This window comes from Bos grunniens, chromosome 18 (assembly GCF_055505025.1).
Source record: "Bos grunniens cultivar Pamir isolate PY7600 chromosome 18, Bosgru_T2T1.0, whole genome shotgun sequence".
Lineage (NCBI taxonomy): Eukaryota > Metazoa > Chordata > Mammalia > Artiodactyla > Bovidae > Bos > Bos grunniens.
The window spans coordinates 11,113,402-11,134,130 of NC_141182.1; the positions used below are offsets into that span (position 1 = coordinate 11,113,402).

The 20,729-nt window shown below is 54.1% G+C and overlaps 1 protein-coding gene across 1 annotated transcript in view; it reads left to right on the forward strand.

Annotated features, from left to right (window-relative positions):
• Positions 1-250: 250 nt before the first annotated feature.
• Positions 251-20,729, forward strand: part of CRISPLD2 (cysteine rich secretory protein LCCL domain containing 2) — a 67,412-nt gene continuing 46,933 nt past the window's right edge. The window contains exons 1-3 of the mRNA XM_086350178.1: positions 251-383; positions 17,056-17,371; positions 20,206-20,324. Coding sequence (XP_086206304.1) covers positions 17,132-17,371; positions 20,206-20,324 — 359 coding nt within the window. The 5' untranslated portion in view covers positions 251-383; positions 17,056-17,131. The remainder of the gene's footprint in view (positions 384-17,055; positions 17,372-20,205; positions 20,325-20,729) is intronic.

Genomic DNA, 20,729 nt, shown 5'->3' on the forward strand with positions numbered 1-20,729 from the left:
GTTTTTAGGACGCGGGTGGTCCCGCCCTCCCTGCGACGCCCCGGACCCGAGGCGCCAGCGCCTCCCGGAGGCCGCCAGGCTCCTAAGTGGGGCGAGGCCGGGAGGGGCGGGGCCGGTGGGGGTGGGGTGGGGCGGAGCCGAAGGCGTGCAGGGGCGGGGCCACGGCGGCGCGAGCCTATTAGGGCCGCCGGGGGCGTGGCTCCTGGGTCTGGGCAGCCTACAAGAGGCAGCGCGTACGGTCCTCTGACCCACTGCATCCTTCGGCGGCCCGAGAGTTCCTCATCCCGCGATCTGCCCGCTGTGTCTGCTGTGCTTGCGCTGCTGTCGCTGCCACTCCGCGCAGGAGACGCCGGCAAGGAGGTGGTTGAGCCCTGCGGAGGGAGGTGAGTGTGCCTTAGATTCCTCTCTCTGCACCGTGCTCTCCACCCCCTCAATCTCCTAGGAGCTGGAATAACCAGAGCAGATGCCATTTCTTAGGGTTTACTGTGCGCAAGCAAGTTAGCTGTGCATGCCTCCTGCATTTGAGAACCATACTCGGCGGCATCCCCTTCTGCAGATGGAGAAACTGAGTCTCAGGGAGAGCAAGTTGTCTGAGACTTCACATACTAGAAGCTAGGGAGCCTGGGACTCAAAGCAGTTCTGACCGCAGAATCGTGCTCCCTGAGGCTGTGTGTACTCTTGCCTTCCCTGTGCAATTCGCCAGTATCTATTGCATCCCTGTGTACACTGTGGGCGTCAGTAAGTGGAGAGCGTGTGGCAGGAGTTTGAATGTGTTCTGCCCACGTGTGGAGGCTGCGGTGATCCTAGCGGCGTGTGTATTCTGCTGGGCCGTTTACAGAGCCACGCCCCTTTACGGTAGTGTTTGCGACAAACCTTCCAGGTAGTCTTCCTCTTCTATTTCAGAGGAAGGCATTGAAGGGTCAGGGAGGTGAAGTGTCCGGGCAGAGCGGAGGCTGGGACCCAGTTCCGTCTGCCTCCAAAGCCCCATAAGGCTGTGGATGTGTCCGGGCGTGGCGCATGTCCAGTTTCTACAGGTTTGGGAAGAGTTCCCGGGTTTCTTCAGCTAGAGTAGATATCTGTATAAACTTCTGATGGGGGGAACCGCTGGCAGCTGAGGGCTCAGCTCTGGGGTCTGGGAGATCTGCGACCCCCAGTGGAAGAGCCAGGGCCAGCCCCCTGGGCAGTGGAGACCCAGAGCCTCCCTGGAAAGGGCTGGGCTGGTGGACAAGCCAGCTGGCTAATGCCAGCTCATTGAAGTCCAGTTTGAATTGGGTGTCTGTTAGCTGGAAGGTGAGTTACTGCTCTGGTCAGGGAAGCAGCTGGGAGTTGACAGATGCTTAGCTCACCTTCCAGCCAAGAGTGGGCTTGTGAGTTTCCACTTTGAGCCTTTGGGCTCCTTACCCTGGCAGAGTAGGGTGAGCCTGCCTTCCCCAGAAGGGTCAGGGCATCTAGGGTCTAGAACCTGATAGATGAGAGGCCAGGATGTGAAGGACAGGATGAAAGGCGTGCCCCCTTCTCCAAACAGATCCAGAGGGGAACTCTTGGGCCTATTTGTTTTGTGCACTTGATGGCTGTGTGTGATGCTGTCACCTCAGGTCTATCTGTCTGCACTTAGCCTTCACACTTAAGGGCTGAGTCCTGCCTCCTTTAAGACACTTCTCTGTCCAATTGCTAACTCCACCTCTGAACCTGACCTTCAAACCTGAGGGATCATTTTGTTTGAGAGGGGCTCCAGGTAAAACACAGTTAGCAGAGTTGGGGCCAGCCCGTCCCTGACGATGCAGTCAGGGAAGAGAATGAAGAGAGTGGTCTTGATTTTTACAGTCTCTTAAAAAATCGGAGTAGGAATAGTAATGATCGCGTTTGTAGTCCTATCAGCAGCTGACATTCATCTGGCACTTACTGTGGGCCAGACATGCCTGGGGTTTTACATGGATGACCACTGACTTATTTGTGAGCTGGACTGTCCTCCTTTTTACAAGGAGGAAATTGAGGCTCCGAGTGATGAAGGCATGTACCCAACATGACATGGGCAGGGTCGGGGACAGCTGCCATCCTAGCTGGGTTCTCCCTCAGATCCTGGGAAAAGATGCTGGTCCGATGACTGGCCACATGACTGTCAGCTCAGAGCTTGCTTCTGGGCAAGGCTTCTGCCGTGTGGGGTCTGAATTCCCTGGCCCTGGTTAGGGGTGGGGCTGGAGAGGAGACACTGACACGGGGGCTTGGGATCCACTCTGCCAACAGGTACCTGCATCAGTAAGCAGGGGCCCTGCTGGGGAACCCAGAGCAATGCCAGCTGCTCCCACAGCCCTGCCTCTGGACTGCCAAGGAGAGCTGGCTGGATAGGGAGGGGCTGGAGCCTCAGGAGTGGAGCATGGGCCTCTGAAGAACCCCACACTTCATCCTTCCCTCAGCGACCCCACATTGGATACCTGGGTTTTTCTGTAGGTTGCATTTGAAAACCAGCTTTTAAAGGCAGGACCTCTGAATGCTGACCTCTTTGGCCTCATGGGAGCTGGAACATTTCTTTTCTCTGTCACCAGAGTAATTTACTATGTATGGGAGGTGCCTCTGTGTCTGCTTACTCCCGACCTAGGAAGACCCCCCCCCCTTTTTTTTGCAGACTCACTGGTTTTTGATCAGTCCCAGATGTGCAAACCCAGCATCACTCAAAGGGGCTGATGGCTTGTCAAGAAAGGAAAACGGAACATAGGCATCATTTCATCTTCAGTTCACTGAGCTGACTACGATTGGGATCTGGAGCCCCTCGCAAAGTCCCAAGGGGAGCACACTCTGTTCTGGAACAGGGAGGGACAGGCTGCTCTTGTTTTTTTTTTTTTTTCCTTTCCCTTGGAAAAAAATGATTTTAGTATTGTAAAATACTAATAGCATGAGACTTATCATTTTAAAGTACATAGTTTGGTGGCATCTAGTACATTAGCTGTGTTGTGAAACTATCAACGCTGTCTAATTCCAGGACATTTTCACCACTCTGAAAGGAAACCTTACAACCAGTATTAACAGTCACTCCACATTCTGTCCTCCTCAGCCCCTGGCAACTGCTCATCTGCTTTGTCTCTCTGGATTTGCTTAATTCTGGACGTTTTGTGTAAAAGAAACCATCCGGTATGTGGCTTTCTGTGTCTGGCGTCTCTCACTGAGCATGACATGGTCAAGGTTCATGCATGTTGGAGCCTGTGTCAGTGCTGCGCCCTTTTTCGCGGTCGAATACTCTTCCACGGTATGGGCAGGACAGACCACCCTTAGTTGATCCTCTCATCCACTGCTGGAAGTTTGGGCCATTTCCCCCTTTCGGCTGTTGCGCATAATGCTGCTGTTGACATCTGTGTACACTTTTTTTTGTACACCCATTTTCAGTTGTTTTGGTTCTTCCCCTGTGAGTAGAATAGGTGGGTCCCCTGGTAACCTTATTTTTACCTTGTTAAGGATCATGTGTCCCTTTTTCTAGAGTTTCATCTTGAAGAGGCATCAACTGAGATCATCTCCTTCCAGAAGGAATCAAGGCCCTCTGCCATGAGCATAGAGAATGGGGCGCCTGGGTGTTTTAGGGGAAGTGTTCACAGTATCTCCCCACCCCTCACCCTGGAGAGCAACTGGCAGAGATTCTTGTCAGAGATGTTGTCCTGGGGAACATCTTGTACCCCAGGCTGTGCATTTGTGGGTACTTGGTGATAGACAACCCCCCCCACCCAAGATTGTGGGGACAGACAGTTTCTTGTGGTCCAGCCCCAGGGAAATTTATCTTCTCTGATTGCCCCAAGTGCTGCGTCAGCTTAGAAAAAAACCACAAATTCAGGGGAAAAAAGAAAAGTCCTAATGAGGATTATGCAACTTTTGGACCATCATTTTAAAAAAATATTATAAATTATGAAATCCCACATTTTCAGTCCAAGTTTCTGGATCATTTCCCACTGTGAGTGCAGAATGGTAAAATCCTGGAAGGAAAAGAATCCAGCTTCCATTTTGTTTGTAGTCAAGTGGTCCGAGAATGGACCCCTCCCTGACGTTCTTTTGGATTGAAAACTTCTGGATCTCTCTAGAACTAGGGACTGGCATCCAGCTGGCAACTGCTGTGGCTGATTTGATAAGATCCTAGAAGTTCTTTTACTGGTGGCTCAGTGGTAAAAGGAGACGCAGGAGACTTGGGTTTGATCCCTGTATTGAAAAGATCTCCTGGAAGAGAGAATGGCAACCCACTCCAGTATTCTTGCCTGGAGAATCCCATGGACAGAGGAGCCTGGTGGGCTACAGTCCACGGGGTCACAAGGAGTCAGACAGGACTAAAATGACTTAGCATGCACACACAGAAGTCGTTTTAGAGCAAAGAGGCGGTGTTCCTGGCAAGGGAGGTGACGGTGGGTGGGTGGGACGTTGAGGGGTGTGCTGGGAGAGGGACCATGTTTGTGCAGAGGCCTGGAGGAGGGCTCCCCTGGTACCCTGAGAGTGACAGGAAGCTCAGCTGTCTGGGGTCTAGGGGTCTGGAGGTCAGGCTCAGGGTGGAGGAGCCTGCCCTGTGATGGGGTCAGCTGTGCTGAATTTGGAGCTCCTGCTCTGAGCTGTGGGGCACAGAGGAGTCACGGTGTGGCCTTCGTCCCTGAGAGTAGGTCACGGTGGGATGATTGGTGTCCCCCGCAGTGTGTGAAGCCCATCCCGGCCCATCCCCAAGGTGACTGAGCCTGTGTGCTGACCCAGCAGCAACCCACCCTTTACAAGACTGACCTCCCTTTACAACAAAGACAGAGCACCTTCTACAGTGAGGCCTCTGGTCCTAGCTCTGCTCCATGTTCACCCAGGTTCATCTCACTCCTGCTTTCCGGTCACAGCAGGAGGGATCAGGTTCTCTGCACATGCTGATCACAGAAGGCCCCTCCTCCCCACTTTTTTTTTTTTTTTTAAATTTTTGGCTGCCCTGCACAGCATTTGGGCTTAGTTCTCAACCAGGGATCAATCTGTGCTCCCTGCCTTGGAAGTTCAGAGTCTCAACCATTGGACCACCAGGAAGTTCTGAAGGTTCCCTTTTTAACATAAATTTCTTTGAACTCCCAAAGTGAACCAACAAATAAAAATAAGAAATATGAACTAGAACAGGGAGATGGTAGGAAGGTGGGCAAAGCTTGGGGTAGCGGGTGTGCCAAGGGCTAGAGTTTGCGAAACACCGGACTAAGGTGCAGCATGGGGAGATTTGAGAGGCTGGTGCCACCTAGAGCAGCAGTTCTCAAAGTGAGGTCCCAGGGCCAGCAGCAGCACCCAGGGGAGCTGTCAGGATGCCGATTCTCAGCTCCACTGCAGACCTCCAAAAGCTCGGGGGATGGGGCCAGCAATCTGTGCTTTAGCTCAACTTCCAGCAGTTTCTGGTGCAGGCTCCAGGGTGGGACCCACTGCCTGGGAAAGCCTGGAAGACTTTCCCTGGGCAGGGGCCCAGAATGGGGTGGGTGGGGCGGCTGATTGGGGCGGATGGTTCCGTTTACAGGACCTGGTATGAGCACAGAGAAGTCACGTGGCAGGGATGGAGCCAGTGGCTTGGGAGCTATAATGACCTCTTCTGTCAAGTCGAGGCCCCTGAGAGCAAGTTGCTGGCGTGTTCCTAGGCCTTTCTTCCGGGATGACGCTAGGTTTGCCAGCACCCATTGCTCTAGGGCTTGAGCAAATGTCCTGAGGGTTCCAGCCTTTTCCTTCAGCTGTGTTTAGAGCCCGTGTGCCCAGGACCTTGTGAAGTCCGTCTGTTGGTGACCCCTAAGCGGCCCCTCTGAAAGAAAGGGCTGTTTCCTCTCCAGCGTTCAAAATACATCTGTGTGTCTGTACATGTCTGCTGCATCTCTCCATCCCGCCCCCAGCTGGCTCCCAACACAGCCAGTCTGTTCTCATGGGGGGAAGCACTGGCTGCTTTAAAAACACTGTTTATTCCCGGGAACCGTCAAGGCCGGGCTTCCCGGGGACTGAGATATTTTCAGCTTTGGCATCGCTGGACAAAGTGCCCTCTCAGACCAGGATGAACCGGGCCCTGTCTGGCAGAGTCGCTGTCTGGCCGAGTTGGGAGGCCCCGGCCGCACAGAGCCTGCTCTGGGCTCCAGCACCTTCAGGTTCACTTCGAAGGGCTGTCGGAGTCCAGGCCCCGGACTTGTCTCAGCGCTGATACTCAGGGAAGAGCCCAGACGGTAATCTCTTGCCCAGTGCTCTTCTCCTGCTTCTGTGGAGGCATTCTTCCAACAGAAGCCAGAGCCTCTTTAACTCTTCTCTTAAACTTTTTATTAAAGTTGAACATGCTAGAGAAGGAAGCACACGCATTCATGCACAGGGGGATGGCGTTTTCTCCAAGTGCGCACGTGCAGGCTCGGGCCCCAGCGTGACAGAGCCTGACTCCCCCCAGGCCCCTCCCACAGCCCCACCCCCGAGGGGAACCATTTCTGTGCTTCTGTTGGAGTAGGTTGGTTTTGGCTGGTTTTGAAGTTTACATCAAGGGCAGCATGGATGTTTCATCACTGGAGTCTGGCCTCTTCAGCTCAGCATTAGGTCTGTGAGCCCCATCTGCGGAGCTGCATCTGCCGGGTTCTCAGAGCATAAATCAGACCCTGTCACCATTGGCTTCATCTGCTCTGCACCTGAAGTGTGCGCCCGTGTGCGCACGCACACACACACACACACACACACTCACACACACACACACACCCCACCCCCCACTCCGCTTTGCATTTAGAGTAAAATCAACACTCTTTGTCAAGGCCCTCGGGGCCCCAGGCTGCCTGGCCCTGTTTGCCTCTGTGACCCCATTTCTCCCTGGTCACACTGCTCTGACCCTTCTTGTCCAGGCCAAAGACAGTGACCATCTCAGAGCGTTCGTCCTTGCAGTTCCCACTGCCTGGAGTTCACCCCAGCCAGAGTGGTCACTGCCCCTACCTCTGTCCACCCTCACCGTCCGGTGTCCCAGGCTGTCTTCCTTCAGCCTCGGTATGGTCTCCTCTGCTTGCTGCGATGCCCGCCCCCCCACTGCGCCCCACTCCTGGGGACAGAGTCTTGCTCACTGCATACCCCAGGGACTCCCTGGCCACCTGAGGGCTTGCCCTGGGGATTTCTCCTGAGAGGCCACGTGCAGATTCCATAGCCTGGTGCTATATAGAAGGCTTGAGTTCGGTTCAGGGCTGTGACTCACCCTTGCAGGCACCGCCTGACACCGGTGCACCCTGCACTTCAGGTGGGAGGATAGTCCCGGTGCTGCCAGCACTGGAGCCTGGAGAGGAGGTGTCGGGGTGGCTGGTTTCACCCTCAAGGGGCGGGAAAGAAACACTAATTGAACACCAGTGAGTCTCGGGACTCTGCCGCTGGGCTCCTTACAACCACTATTTCCATAATCGGCAAATTCTCCCCCAGCCCTGGGAGAAACTCAGTACTTTGCTTTGCCGGGGAGGAACTGGAGACTCCGAGGGACTGAGGGACCTTCTGGGCAGCCCCAGGTCTACGTCACAGAGTCAGGATTCAAACCAGGTTTGACCCACTGTCCACACTTTTCTTTGATGTCTCCTGAGAGTCCTCGATTTCTTGTTTTTGGGAGCTGGAGGTTTCCTGCCACTTATCTAAAGCTTTCTGGGAGCATTGTTTCCAAGGAAACATCCACATGTCTGCGAGAAGGGAGAAAAGGGCCCCAGGCGTCATGTACTAGGTATTTGAAGAGTATATTAATTTATTATCCAGTCACTTTAAAGTGGCTTCTCATATATTATCTTGGCTTGCATTGAACAAACCTGTTTTTTTTTTTTTCCCGCACGGAGTAGATTAAGCGTAAGTGCGCTTTTTGTTCAGAATTGTGTATGTTCCCTGCATAGTATTTTAAAAACTGAACGGGTTTTATATATTATATTCAGTTAAACATACCGAGTTGTTGCCCTGTGTATCCCATAAGGACATATCTTTTGCTGAGGGGACAGGAGGAAAGAAGGTGCCCGTGGGGGTGGCCTTTTTTGTTAAGCCTAATGTCCGTCTTTGTGGGGTTGGGGGCAGAGCAGTTGACAAAGGAAGGGACAGTCCTCCATGGTCTTTCCCTAATTCTGTCGAGAAGGATTTAAGGAAAACTGGCTCCCGTGGAGGAGGGAGATCCCCGCCCTCGGCGTGTCTGGTACTTACCCAGCCGCTCTTCCCAGCCCTGGGATCTGCCCGAGACAGGCTGGGGTGTCCCGCCCCCCTTCTCCCAGCCGCCACTTCATTCCTGGAATTTCTGGGTGGTTTGTGGGTCTGACTCTGCTCTGCCTTTGGCCTCGCTCACATTCTGAGTTCTCCTTTATGCTCCTGAGGAAGCTTGGAGCCCTGATGCCCCTGCCTTTGGGGCAAGCTGTGGGGGCTCTTGCTGACATGGAGGTGCAAGTCAGAACTGCCCTGATATTTTGGAGGGCAAGGCAGGCAGGGAGTCAGAGCGTGGCAGGCTCCTTGCCGTCGTCTGCAGGCATTCTGCACAACTGTGAGCAAGTTGCTCGTCTGTGCTGAGCCTTAGTTTCCTCATCTGTAAAATAGGAATCACAGTCATAGTGACCCCAGCAGTCTGCAGAGACAGTAAAAGACAAGATTCTGGGAGTAGAGGACCCAAAACAGGTCAGCCACGTTGTCCTCACTCATCACGTGTTGGCTGGGTGATTGGTGAGAACTGTTTGTTGGGCAGTTAATACGCCCCGAAGTTTCGGGTTGAGTAAGACCCATTCGGCCAGTGCCATGCTGGAGCTGGCTCATACCGGCTTATGGGAGCTGATGGTTAAGTTTCCGGAAAAGCTGTGGGCCAGTTCAATCCCACCATCATTTTTTTTTTTAATTGAAATATAGTTGATTCCCAGTGTCGTGTGAGTCTCAGGTGTACAATACAGCGATTCAGTTATACACGTGTGTGTGTGTGCATGTGCGTGCCCAATTACTCAGTCATGTCCTTCTCTTTACAATCCCTTGGACTGTAGCCCGCCAGGCTCCTCTGTCCATGGGATTCTCCAGGCAAGAATCCTGGAGTGGGTTGCCATGCCCTTCTCCAGGAGATCTTTCCCCTCTAGGGACCTGTCTCCTGGGTCTGTGGCATTGGCAGGTGGATTCTTTACCACTGTGCCACCTAGGAAGCCCTCCATATACATATTTTCGGATTTTTGCTCTTATAGTTTATTACAAAATAATGGGTATAGTTCCCTGTACACACAACCACCATTATATGTTATATAAACTTACAATGAAATAAGTCTTACTTAAAATAAAAGTAGACTTCCTGGTCACACTGTGGACGCTTTAGCTGCTTCTACTTTTCACGGACTACGCGTCCCGTGTGGCTCTGCGGCAGCGGAAGCGGAAGCGAGTACGGAGTGGATACCGAAGACTCCCTCGATGAAGGACCCGGGGCCCTGGTTAAAAAAAAAAAAAAAAAAAAGTAGTAACTAGTCCAAACTTATTGCATCCTAATCTTTTACCCTGCTTCACTGTTCTCTCTGTTCTTGGGGTGGTTGCTGTCTACTCCATGTGTATGGTGGAAAAGTTGCATCACAGTGTGTTATCGTGGGACTCTTTCCAGAAACTCCACACTCAGTGACCCTACATCAATGGCTTGAAATTGCCGTGGTGGGGATATTTACACCAAGGGAATGGGTAGACACTACAGATTAGGGTGAATATTTCAAGGTTTTTCAAATGTCCATTATTAAACATTTGCCAGTCTAGCACTGGTTCCAGCCTCTCGAGAAGCGCCAAGTCTAGCTGGCAAGGCAGCTGGTGTGAGCAGACTTGAGGCAGGCTGCTGGCTCCTTGACACCCAGGGCTCAGCTGAGCCCTGGAAAGAGACCCAGCCTCAGGGCAGCAATGGCCACTGAGCCGGATAACTGTCATTGTGAATCCGGTTCCTGGCCAGCTGATCATATTCGTGCTGCAGACCCTGTCTGTGACATCTCGAGTCATCACTTCCCCAGAAAGCTGAGAGAAAGTGGCTAAGGCCCCAGGCATGTAGGGAACTGAAGCACATTTCAGATTTAAGGGAGGCCTTTTTATTTTTTTTATCATCCCCACCAGCATTAGACATCTAATAGGAGTTTTAAAAATTAGATTTGTCTCCAAGAAGAGACTTTGAAATAAGAGAGAATAGCCTTTTTCATTTCATTCACCATTATTAATCCCAGTCTTCCTCAAATCTCTTCAAACAATGGATCTGTGGAGCATTTAGCATCATTATTATTGTCATAGCCAATACGATTAGCCATTAACCACGCAATGAACCCTGTAATGTTGTGACCCTGTGATTCCTTGTCCCACGGCTCATCCCTTGATCCCAGCCTGGCTCCTCCCCTCACAGGCAGATCAGTCTCTGTTCCACAGAAAGACTCAGTGGAGGAGTCAAAGGGTCACCACTTTCCGGAAATCTCCGGGAGCTGAATCACGCCTGCAGACCTGTCGATCTTGTTCACCGACGAAGACGCCAACAATGTTCTATAAACATTTACGAAGTGAATGTACAGATCTCCTCGTTCAGACGAGGTCAGACTTTGGCGATTCAGTGGTGAACAAGGCGGACAGGTCTGGGGCCATGATTAAGCTGCGACCCCAAAGTTGAGTCCTAATCCACGGGCAGGAATTCATCCGCCGGGCCCCGGCGGGGGCGGGGCAGGTTGGGGTCACAGGCTGAGCCACGGGAACAGCGTGTGCAGGAGCAGAGAGCTTGGCACGGCCTCAGGGCTGCCGGCTGGCGGGTCCCATGAAGATTCATCTTTCTGGCAGACTTTCCTAAACACAGGCGAAAGCAGCCTGGTCAGAGTGACGCCTCCAGGTTCATCCACATTCTCTTTCTTCATTTCGCTCCTGAGAGTTGAGTTGAGTGGCAGGAGACCCTGAGGTGGATTGGGGGCATGTGAGGCTGTGGGTGCCCTTGACGTCCACAGACTCTTAGGCGGGGCGGAGGGTGATGGCAGAGCTTTGTGGCAGCAGCCAAGTGTACAAAGCCCTCCATGCTTCCAAGAAGTGGGATCTCAAGTCTTGGTTCCACATCAGTCCAGCCCCAGACATCACTCATACCATGGAAGATCACCCGGGCTCAGTTTTGTTTTCCAGAAAACAGAGTGGAAAACAGCCAGAGTCCAAATGTATCCTGGCGATGCTGCAGGAATCCGACCCCAGATTGAGTGGCTGTCGACCGAGGGGTTTGAAAGCTCTGTTGGTGTCTCCCCGCCGCTGCCCCCCATCCCTGGTGCCCTTATCTTGTTTGTGGTCTCTCAAGCTGGGAGTTTCAACTGCTGCCAAGGAGACCTCTCCGAGACTGCATTTCTGTCAACTGTGTGGCATTCACTCGGGTGTTTGATGCTGTTGGTTGCAGGCCAGGGACAGAGAGTGGAGAGGGCTTCTCTGGAAATGAGGCCTGCATTTGGCCACCCTGGGAGAAGCTGGGGGCAAAAGAGCCAATGAGTGTTGGCCTCCATCTCCAGGCCCCAAGGGAGCTCAGATAACCCACTTGCCTGAAGTGTGAGCCCCTCGGGATATCAGGAGGGCTGGAGGGTTGCAGAAAGAGTCAGAGCAGGCGTCATATTTGAGTCACAGGCAGATGGAGGCTGGGTGGGTGCTAGGCTCGGTGACGGGGCACGTCGTGGTGCAATGTCACCATGACGTAAATGTTTCACTCCCCTGGGGATGACACGTGGGTGCCTTCTTCTCGACAGAGTCACTGGCTGACCTGGAGTGGGGGTGGGGCCTGTCTCCGCTGAGCCCAGCCATCTGCCCAGGAAGCAGAGAAGGGCAGGGAGGGTCACAGTGTGAGCTGGGTTGTTTGCGGGGGTCCTGCCCCTGTGTGGGTAGTGATGGGAAATCCCCAGGGAAGCTCACCCCGGGGAAGGCGTGGTAGCACTGAGGAGGGGGCTCAGAGGCCAGACAGAGCTGCGTTCCAGCCCCAGGTTTTCTGCTTGCAGTTGTGTGACCTTGGGTGGGTTCCCAAAGACCCAGGGGCCTTAGTCTCCTCATCTGTCAGATGGGAGCAGTAGAACACAAACCCCTGGATCATCAGGAGGGTGGAGTGAGAAATGCAGCCACGGGCATGCAGTGGGTCTCCCTCCCGGTAAGCCCCCACCGGCCTCCCTGGTAGGAGCCTGTACTTGTCATTGGAAAGCCCCAGGTGGCAATGTGTGGGTCTCTGTTGGAAAACTTAAAAAAAAATGTATTTTATTGAAGTATAGTTGGTTTACAATTTTGTGTTTATTTCTGTTGTACAGCAAAGTGACTCAGTTATGCATATGCTGCTGCTGCTGCTGCGTCGCTTCAGTCGTATCTGACTCTGTGCGACCCCGTAGATGGCAGCCCACCAGGCTCCGCCATCCCTGGGATTCTCCAGGCAAGAACACTGGAGTGGGTTGCCATTTCTTTCTCCAATGCATGAAAGTGAAAAGTGAAAGTGAAGTCGCTCAGTCGTGTCCAACTCTTAACGACCCCATGGACTGCAGCCTACCAGGCTCCTCCATCCATGGGATTCTCCAGGCAAGAGTACTGGAGTGGGGTGCCATTGTATATATTCTTTTTCATATTCTTTTCCATTCTGGGTTTATCACAGGATATTGACTCCCTGTGCTCTGCGGGAGGACCTTGTTGTTGATCCATTCTGTAGATAGTTTGTTTCTGCTAACCCCAGCCTCCTGCTCCGTTCCTCCCCCACACCGATCCCCCTTGGCAACCACAAGTCTGCTGTTATGTCTGTGAGTCAGTTTCTTTTAAATTATAGATGGAAAGGGGGCTGAAGTGCTTTGTGCATAAGTTCTGATCGAGCTGTTTGGGCAGCAGAAGTTGAATAGTCTGCCCAGACCAGGGGGCTGGCGGGGCCTGGTGAAGTCGCCTCGGCCGATGGCCTTGTGCTGAGACACAGCACCAATCGCCTCTGCCCAGGTTCCAGCCGCAATCTCAGTCTTGGCTGCCCGATTTGCCTCCCTGTTCCCCCCTTACCCCCTTCCATACAGCCACCAGCAGGATGTTTAGAACCTAATTTTCATTTATTATCTGATGCTTGTATTAATATTAGTCTGCTAGGGCTGCCAGGACCAAACACCCGAAACTGAGCAGTTCAAACAATAGAAATTCATTCTTTCACCCTCATGGAGGCTGGAAGTCCAAGATCAAGGTGCTGGCAGGGCTGGTGTCTTTTAGGCATTGCTCCTCGGCGTGTAGACAGCAGTCCCCTCCCTGTATCTCACACGCTCATCCCTCTGTGCATGCCTGTATCCTAATCCCTCCTTCTTACAAGGACACCAGCCATACTGGAGCAGGGCCCACTTGTATGATCTCATTTTAACTTAATCACCTCTTCTAAGACCCTGTATGCAAACCCAGCCATGGTCTGAGGAGCTGGGGTTGGGACTCCAACGATGGAATTTGCAGAAGGCATAGCTCAGTCCACGATTCTGTGTTTCCCTCTGTATGCCAGCCCTGTGCCGTGGTCTGGAATAAAGTTGTGGGACACCAGACCTGTTACTGCTACAGTTCTGCTTGAATCTTCCGTGTTCTCCTTGGCCCACACTTAGAAGCCATCAGGATCCAAGCATTGCCCCCTCCCCAGCATGGCCCCCCAGCCCCCCAGCCCGCCACTCCCCGTCCCCGCCCCAAGCTGCAGACACGCCAGGCCACTTTCAGACCCAGCAGTCCTACCCGACATGATGCCGACCCAAGACAAGTCGGCATGTCTGTGCCAGCGACCGTCTCGAGGTGGAGGAACCACTTGGAGAAATGCCTCTTTACACTTGTGTTTCTCCCCAGGGGAAGGTTTGACTAAACCCCGTGGTTCTCCCAACTTTGAAGCTCCACCCGAGGCTTCATCAGCTCTCTCCTGTACCTTGGAGAGAAGGCCCCATCTGTGGGCCATGGACCGTGTGAGGCCGTTGAATGTTCAGAGTGAAGGCAGCTCACCAAGTCTTCTGGAATAAGGTCGCCCTTGTTGAGGAGAACATGCCAGGAGGGTGCACTTCGAACCAGCGGTGGTTTCATTGTCCTTTCATGCTTTAGCATTTTGCTTTCTTATATTCATTAATATTTTTTAAAAATTTGAAGTAGACAAGTCCAAAGGATAGACGGCACTCACCAGTGAGGTTCGGCCCTCAAGGACGCCCTGCTCTGGCTACCGCATCACAGCTAACTCACCTGGTCCACCTTGCATGAACAGAGCTTACGCTTTGCCACACGTGCTTGAGATTTTAAAGCAGAAACAATATATTAAAGATGAGTCCCCTCATATTCTCATTCCCGGTTCAATTTCCCTCCTAGAGTCAACCACCACCATGAACTGGTTTCACTGTACAAACACGTGCATGCACACCGTATGATATATGTACAAACACATGTAATACATGTCTGTGTAATACACACATACATACATATGCATGTGCACCTATGATATCCACAAACTTGTCTAAAATATAGTTTATATGCCTTAAAATGTACATAAATGGTACCGTTAGCATAACATTCTACGACTTTCTTAGCCCAACATTGGATTAGAGCTTTGTTGCTGCTCACAATCCCAGAGCTCCAGGTCTTTCTTTTACCTGCTTTATAATATTCCGCCCACACTGACCCACAGTTATTTTACCCCTCCCCCTACCGAGAGTTATTTGAATTGCACCCATTGGTGATTTAAACCAAACCCAGGTTTTGGTCCAGTCGAGTCACGTAAACAATTCCTGTTTCATGCCTTTGGGAGTGCCCTGCCCCTCAGGATGCTGAAGCACAGAGTAAAGCAAATTGGATGTTTCTCTGACGACCGGGTGGTCATTTTATGATGTCAGTCTTGCTCCCGCTTTGTCCCAAATCTTAACCCAGTGTCAGTACTTTTTGGCATCCTTTTCAGCCTGGCCTCTGCAGCTGGGAAATGGTCATATATGGTGGTGTGACTAAGCGGGAAGGCGGCAAGGACCCTGGGAGCGTCTGTGTTACTGACTTGATTCCCACGGGGCGAGTGAGCACACAGAAGCCCTCCCGTGGTCCCTGCGGCTCTGCCCCAGAGGGAACTCCTCGGCCGAGAGGCCACGGAGCTGGGCCTCCGCCTGGATGTCGGCTGCTTTTATCTGAAGCGTAAGCCTGGTCAGGACCCTGGAGAGTTTCCAGGGATGGAGATGGGAACTGCCACGTTCCCATCACTCCAGGCTCTGTGCTCAGCCTCTCAGGTGCCCAGGGCAAGCCCCAGAGGATCCCTGCCTTCCGCTGCCATCTTGCAGCCCCACGCCAACGCAACCAGTGAAACCCTGGCTGTTGCTCACGTGGGAGATGACAGGGGGGCCTCCTGGGGTTCTGGGTGGGCCAGCCTCCAGGCTGCCTCCCTCCCTGCTCACCCAGGGGTCTCTGGAGCCCTCCCTCCAGCTCTCCGTCCTGTCTTCAGCCAGGCCTATCCCACTGGTCAGGGGTTGGGGGCTTCCCTGCCGGTCTCCCCAGCCTAACTGGGAGCCCCTTGAGGCCAGGGACAGTGCCTTGTCCTCCTCTCCCAGTGTGCAGCACAAAATAGGTGCCAATAAAGGCCACTGGGTTACGACCAACTCTCCCTGCGGGTGAGACAGAGGTGAGAGGGTGAATGACAAGCCCTGTCCTGTCTTCTTGGACCAGACAGCAAGCCATCAGGAGGACCACACCTCGTGACCTGTAGTGTGACCCCTGGCCCCCCAGGGTGAGAGGAACCAGCGCAGCATGGTGGAAAACCCCAGGCTCTCAGGGACATCACACCTGGGTTTGAGTCTTACCAGTAAGCAGCCTTGGGATCAACTCTCTGAACCTCAGCCTCCCCGTCTGTAAAGTGGTTGCAAGGGCACACCGACCTCCTGGGTTGTCGTAAGGGCTGGAGATGACATGGATGAGGCGACTGGCCCCCGCAGAGGCTCAGGAAGGGCTCTGGGAAGGAGCACAGGCACAGCGGAAACTCAACCTAATAAATTATCTTCGGGCCAGGGAATTTTAGAATTAGTAAGTGTGTTCCAAGACTAAGACAGCTTTTCCTAAGATGCCTGCCAAGGAAGAAAGGTTAGTGAGAGGCGGTGTTTGGGAAAAGGGCCCAGAGCCCAAAGGCAAGGATGGATCATGAAGATCGTTGACGGGTCATAAAATGACAGCGTCAGGCACTGTGGATCTCAGAGGGGGTGAATCCCAACTGATGTGACCACGAGGCGTGCACCACAGCCCCTGGCCTGGCACGTGTCAGGAGCTAGGGTTCCAGAAACACTCCTTGGGAAGCACAGCCCCAAGAGGGGCTGGGAGGTCCGGAAGTCCTAGCCACCGTCTTCCATCCCTTCCTTGACCCCGCTGATGCAGCTGTTGGGTGCTAATCACCCATATGAACCATTCACTCAGCAGCCAAGAGGGTCACACCCGGCAGTGCTTTTAACAGGCCCACTGTCAGACAGAAGCTGGCCAAGGGAGGCTGCGTGCTGGACTGTTTGGGGGGTTTCCAGGCAGGGGACAAGGTGAGAGTGGGTACACAGGTGCCCCTGGGAGGCCCGTCTCTTTCTCTGAGGATCAAGCCAGCAGAGCATGTGGCTGGGCCCTGGGAGGCTATGTCATAGAGTGTGATGGTTACACACCCCGTGGAAGGGCCGTGACAGGAGGAGCCTGTGCAGGGATGGGTCTGGGGGTGCCTGACGGCCAGTTTGGGAACTGAGTCCTACTTCACAGGGACTAGGAAGTTTGCTACCCCTGTTGGTTCACGGCACATCCTTTGCTGACGTGAAATGGCTTTAGCAGTCTCTTTTGGGGGCAGGAGATGGAGTTTAATTCAGGCCATAGACTCACCGGAGCCTGAATGAGTCCAGATGCTGACTCAGAGTGAGGAAAAGGAGGCGCCACGAGAAGCTGAGTCTGGGAGAGACCGAGCCAGGATGTCCATGTGGCATCAGGCCGCTTGCCGTGCTGGAGGCCGTTGGCTTGAATCCCAGCTCCACCACTTCCTGCCTGCTGGATCTTGCTAGTGTGGCTTCTGTGAGCCTCAGTCTCCACATCTGCACAGTGGGGAGATGGGTGCCCGGTCCTCTCTGCCGTGGCGGGTTTGGCACTGACGGACTTCTCTGGCTGCCCTCTGCTTCCTTTCAGAACACGAGATCGCCCAGCTCTGCCTCAGGCGCCCAGGCCGCCCGTCACTCCCTGCCCTCGCTGCCGGCGTGGAGCCATGAGCTGTGTCCTGACTGGCGTCGTGCCCTTGGGGCTGGTGCTGCTGCTCTGCGGATCCCAAGGCTTTTTCCTGCCCAATATCACACAGTTAGAGAAGCTGCTCAGCAAATACCAGGGGGACCAGCCCCACTCACGGACGCGGAGGGCCATCTCCAGGGCAGACCGGGAGGAGATCCTCACACTTCACAACAAGCTTCGGGGCCAGGTCTCGCCACCCGCCTCCAACATGGAGTACATGGTGAGCGCGGGCCCAGGGCGGGGGGCGGGGCCCAGGCCCCGGGGCTCCTGGGCAGAGAGGCTCCCCTGGCTGCACCTCTCTGAGCTCAGCCCCAGCTCCATGCCCTCGACTCTCCCCCTAGGCCCTCCTGGAGTGGGGGCGGTGAGGGTCACGGGCTGGGCTCTGGCCTCCGTGTCTCCTTCGCTGGGCTGGGCCTTAGCACTCACTTGGTAGCTGGTGGGCACGCCCATCGCGTGCCCAGCACAGATGCTCAGCCCTGGGGCTGTGCTGGTGCCGTGGCCTCCGTGCAGCATGATCTCCACCCCACACTCTCCAGGTGCTCCTCTGTCCAAACAGTGAGGGGCAGCTGAGTCTGTGAGCAGTGGGGTGTTCTGCTGGGAGGAGGAGGCCGAAAAGGGATGGTGGAGGGTCCCCTGTACCTCAAGAGAAGCCCCCGCACTTAGGAACAGAAGGAGCGACCAGCTCCAGGTGCCCGTCCCCAGCCCCACCCTCACTCATGTGTCTCCATGTCTGGTTTTCTCGGCCCCATGAAGTGGGCACCGTGGTTCCCCCCAGCTTTACAGACTAGCCCGGGATCACACAGCTGGCAGAGGCAGAGGTGGATTCCGACCTGGGTCTGGCTGAGTCCAGGACCCACACCCTCGTTTGCCTGTCCATGCTCAGTCTGAACTCTACCCCACCCTGCTGCCCCTCTAGGTACCCGGGGCTCTTTCTCCACCTGTTTTCATCTTCCCTGCCCATGCTGTTCTCGCCTTGATTAGCGGGGCAGCCTCAGCCCTGGAGGGGCTCCCATCTTGCCCTCTGAATCCTGGCATCATGTTGTAATTCCTCAATCTTTATTCTTCCAGCCTTTCTCCTGGCAGGAGCCTCGAGGGCCCTCTGTGCTTCTTGCCTGGCACCCGAGGCCTCCTGTCAGGAGCCCTGGTCTGTCTGGTTAGCTTGTTTCCCTTCCTCCTCTGTGGCCAGAGAGGTCTCAGGGTGCTGTGCATACAGCCCCCCTCTGCACCCCAGGCATCTGCACCCTGTCACTCCCGTATCCAGCTCCGTGCAGCCCAGGCCCCTCTCCTTCCTCTGGACTCAGTTGCCGCTCTCTGTGTTGATCATGCTCTGACCTTGGTCACCCTCACGGTCGGGCACCTGCCAGTGTGGCTGTGGGCCCCTAGGCATTGCTGTGCCTGATGAGGTGGCCCGTCACCAGGGATGAGTGGATGCCCGCCTGGGAAGAGCCTGAGAAAGGCTGTCCCCTGGGGACTCCTTATGAAACCATTTCTTTTTTTCCCCTCAAGAAAATAGTCCAGGGGTTTGTTCTGAAGGGGCTGTGCTAATTTTAGGAGGCAGAGTGGGCACCCTTTCAAAATGTTAGTGTGCAGGGCAGCCATGCAGAGCTCTTTAGGGTTAAAGATGGAGAGAATTAGGGTAGGTTTCTTTTTAGGCTCTTCCTGCCCCCTGCCAGGATCCTCGCCTGCCAACGTGCAGCCACCCAACAACAGGTGGCACTGACTGGAAGAGAGTGTCTCAAATCCATGGCTTCCTGCTCAGCCCCGCTTCCTGGGGCTTTGAGCCACAGCCCTCTGAAACAGGCTCATCCCAAGAGGTGGACTATAAAACCCCATGGAGTTAAGACACCCTGTTTTGAGGTTTTACGAGTAGACAGGCTCTGGAGCCAGCCTGTCTGGGTTTAGGACTTGCCCCTGGATGTTGAGGAGTGCAGGTATCTTGGCCAGAAGGAGACGCAGGACTGGAGATGGGGGCAAGGGGTGGCTCCACGCTGGGGTCCCGTGGTTGGTGAACCAGTCTCCTGGAACGTCCCAGGGCCCTCCCCATACAGGCTGTCAGTGAGCACCTATTGTGCGAGGGGCTGGGCCTCCTGCCTGCCTGGTGACTCTGGGAGGGGGCGGGGCAGCCGCTGGCTCACAGCCTGAGGGCGCTGGGCATCAGATTCTCGAAAGAGAGAAGTGGTCTCCCTCACTTGGTTCACCGTTTTCTCTTTTGGGGAGTTATGTATGGGCCCTGTGCTGGCTGGGAGGGGAGCCGGTGGCAGATTCTTTGTCCTGCAGGTGGCAGGGTGGGCTTTGCCGGAGGGGAGCAGGACTGGGTGAGTTGAAGGCATTTCTTGCTACTTAGAAAAAAAAAAAAACTATATATACGTGTGTATATGTATAGGGTTATATATAGGCTTCCCAGGTGGCACTGGTGGTAAAGAACCTGCCTGTCAGTGCAGGAGATATAAGAGATGTGAGTTTGATCCCTGGATCAGGAAGATCTCCCGGAGGAGGACATGGCAACCCATTCCATTATTCTTGCCTGGAAAATCCCCATGGACAGAGGAGCCTGGCGGGCTATAGCCCATAGGGTCACAAAGAGTTGGACATAACTGAAGCAATTTAGCATGTGTGTGTATAAAGAAATATATATGTATATATAAAATGGTAAAATATACGTAATATAAAACTTACCATTTCAACCATTTTACAATGCACTGTTCAGTGGCATCAGGTACCTTCACACCATTGTACAGCCATGACCACCATACATCTCCAGGTTATTCATTCTCCCGTTTCACATATGAGGAAACTGAGGCTGAGAGGAGGGACTTGCCAGGGTTCCCAACAAGTTACAGGATGAGCAGGAGCTCTGAGCATCCAGGCTCCTCCAGGTTCTTTGCTGACCAGAGACCATCGAAATGCTCTAGGAGTCCTTGAGTCCAGTGTCGCAGAAGCTGAGCCTGCTCCTTAGGGTCGTCCTGGGGCCCGAGCTGGGGGCATCTGTGCAGTTTGAGTTCTTCCACACACTCCTGACCCTACCTCCTGGTGCCCATTTCTCGTCCCCTGCAGACCTGGGATGAAGAGCTGGAGAAGTCGGCGGTGGCCTGGGCCCGGGAATGCATCTGGGAGCATGGGCCCACCAGCCTGCTGGTGTCCATCGGGCAGAACCTGGCCGTGCACTGGGGCAGGTGAGAGCCGCCGTGGCCCCCTACTTGTGACCTGGGGTCTCACTCACACTGCCGGACCTCTGAGCATCTGTTAAATGTCACCCACCGACCTTCGCCCAGGTCAACTGGGCCGGTTTCCTTAGAGGAAGCGGGGAAGATGTCTTCTGACAGATTAAGACTTGCTGGCCATGTGCAAGGCACACGAGCTCTCTGAGTAGAGGCCCAGGAGTCGCTAGGGTTCCAGGGTCTGCTTCCACTTTGCCCCATTCATTGAAAAATCGATATGGATTGGACAGAGCCCCTGAAAACACAGGACGAGCTTTGCTGGCCTTCAGACCTACCATATCCAGTTTGTGAGCTTGGATTTTAACGGGACCCCAAGCCCCTGCACTCTCCTTTAGCCAGGGTTGTTCTGGGCAGGACCTG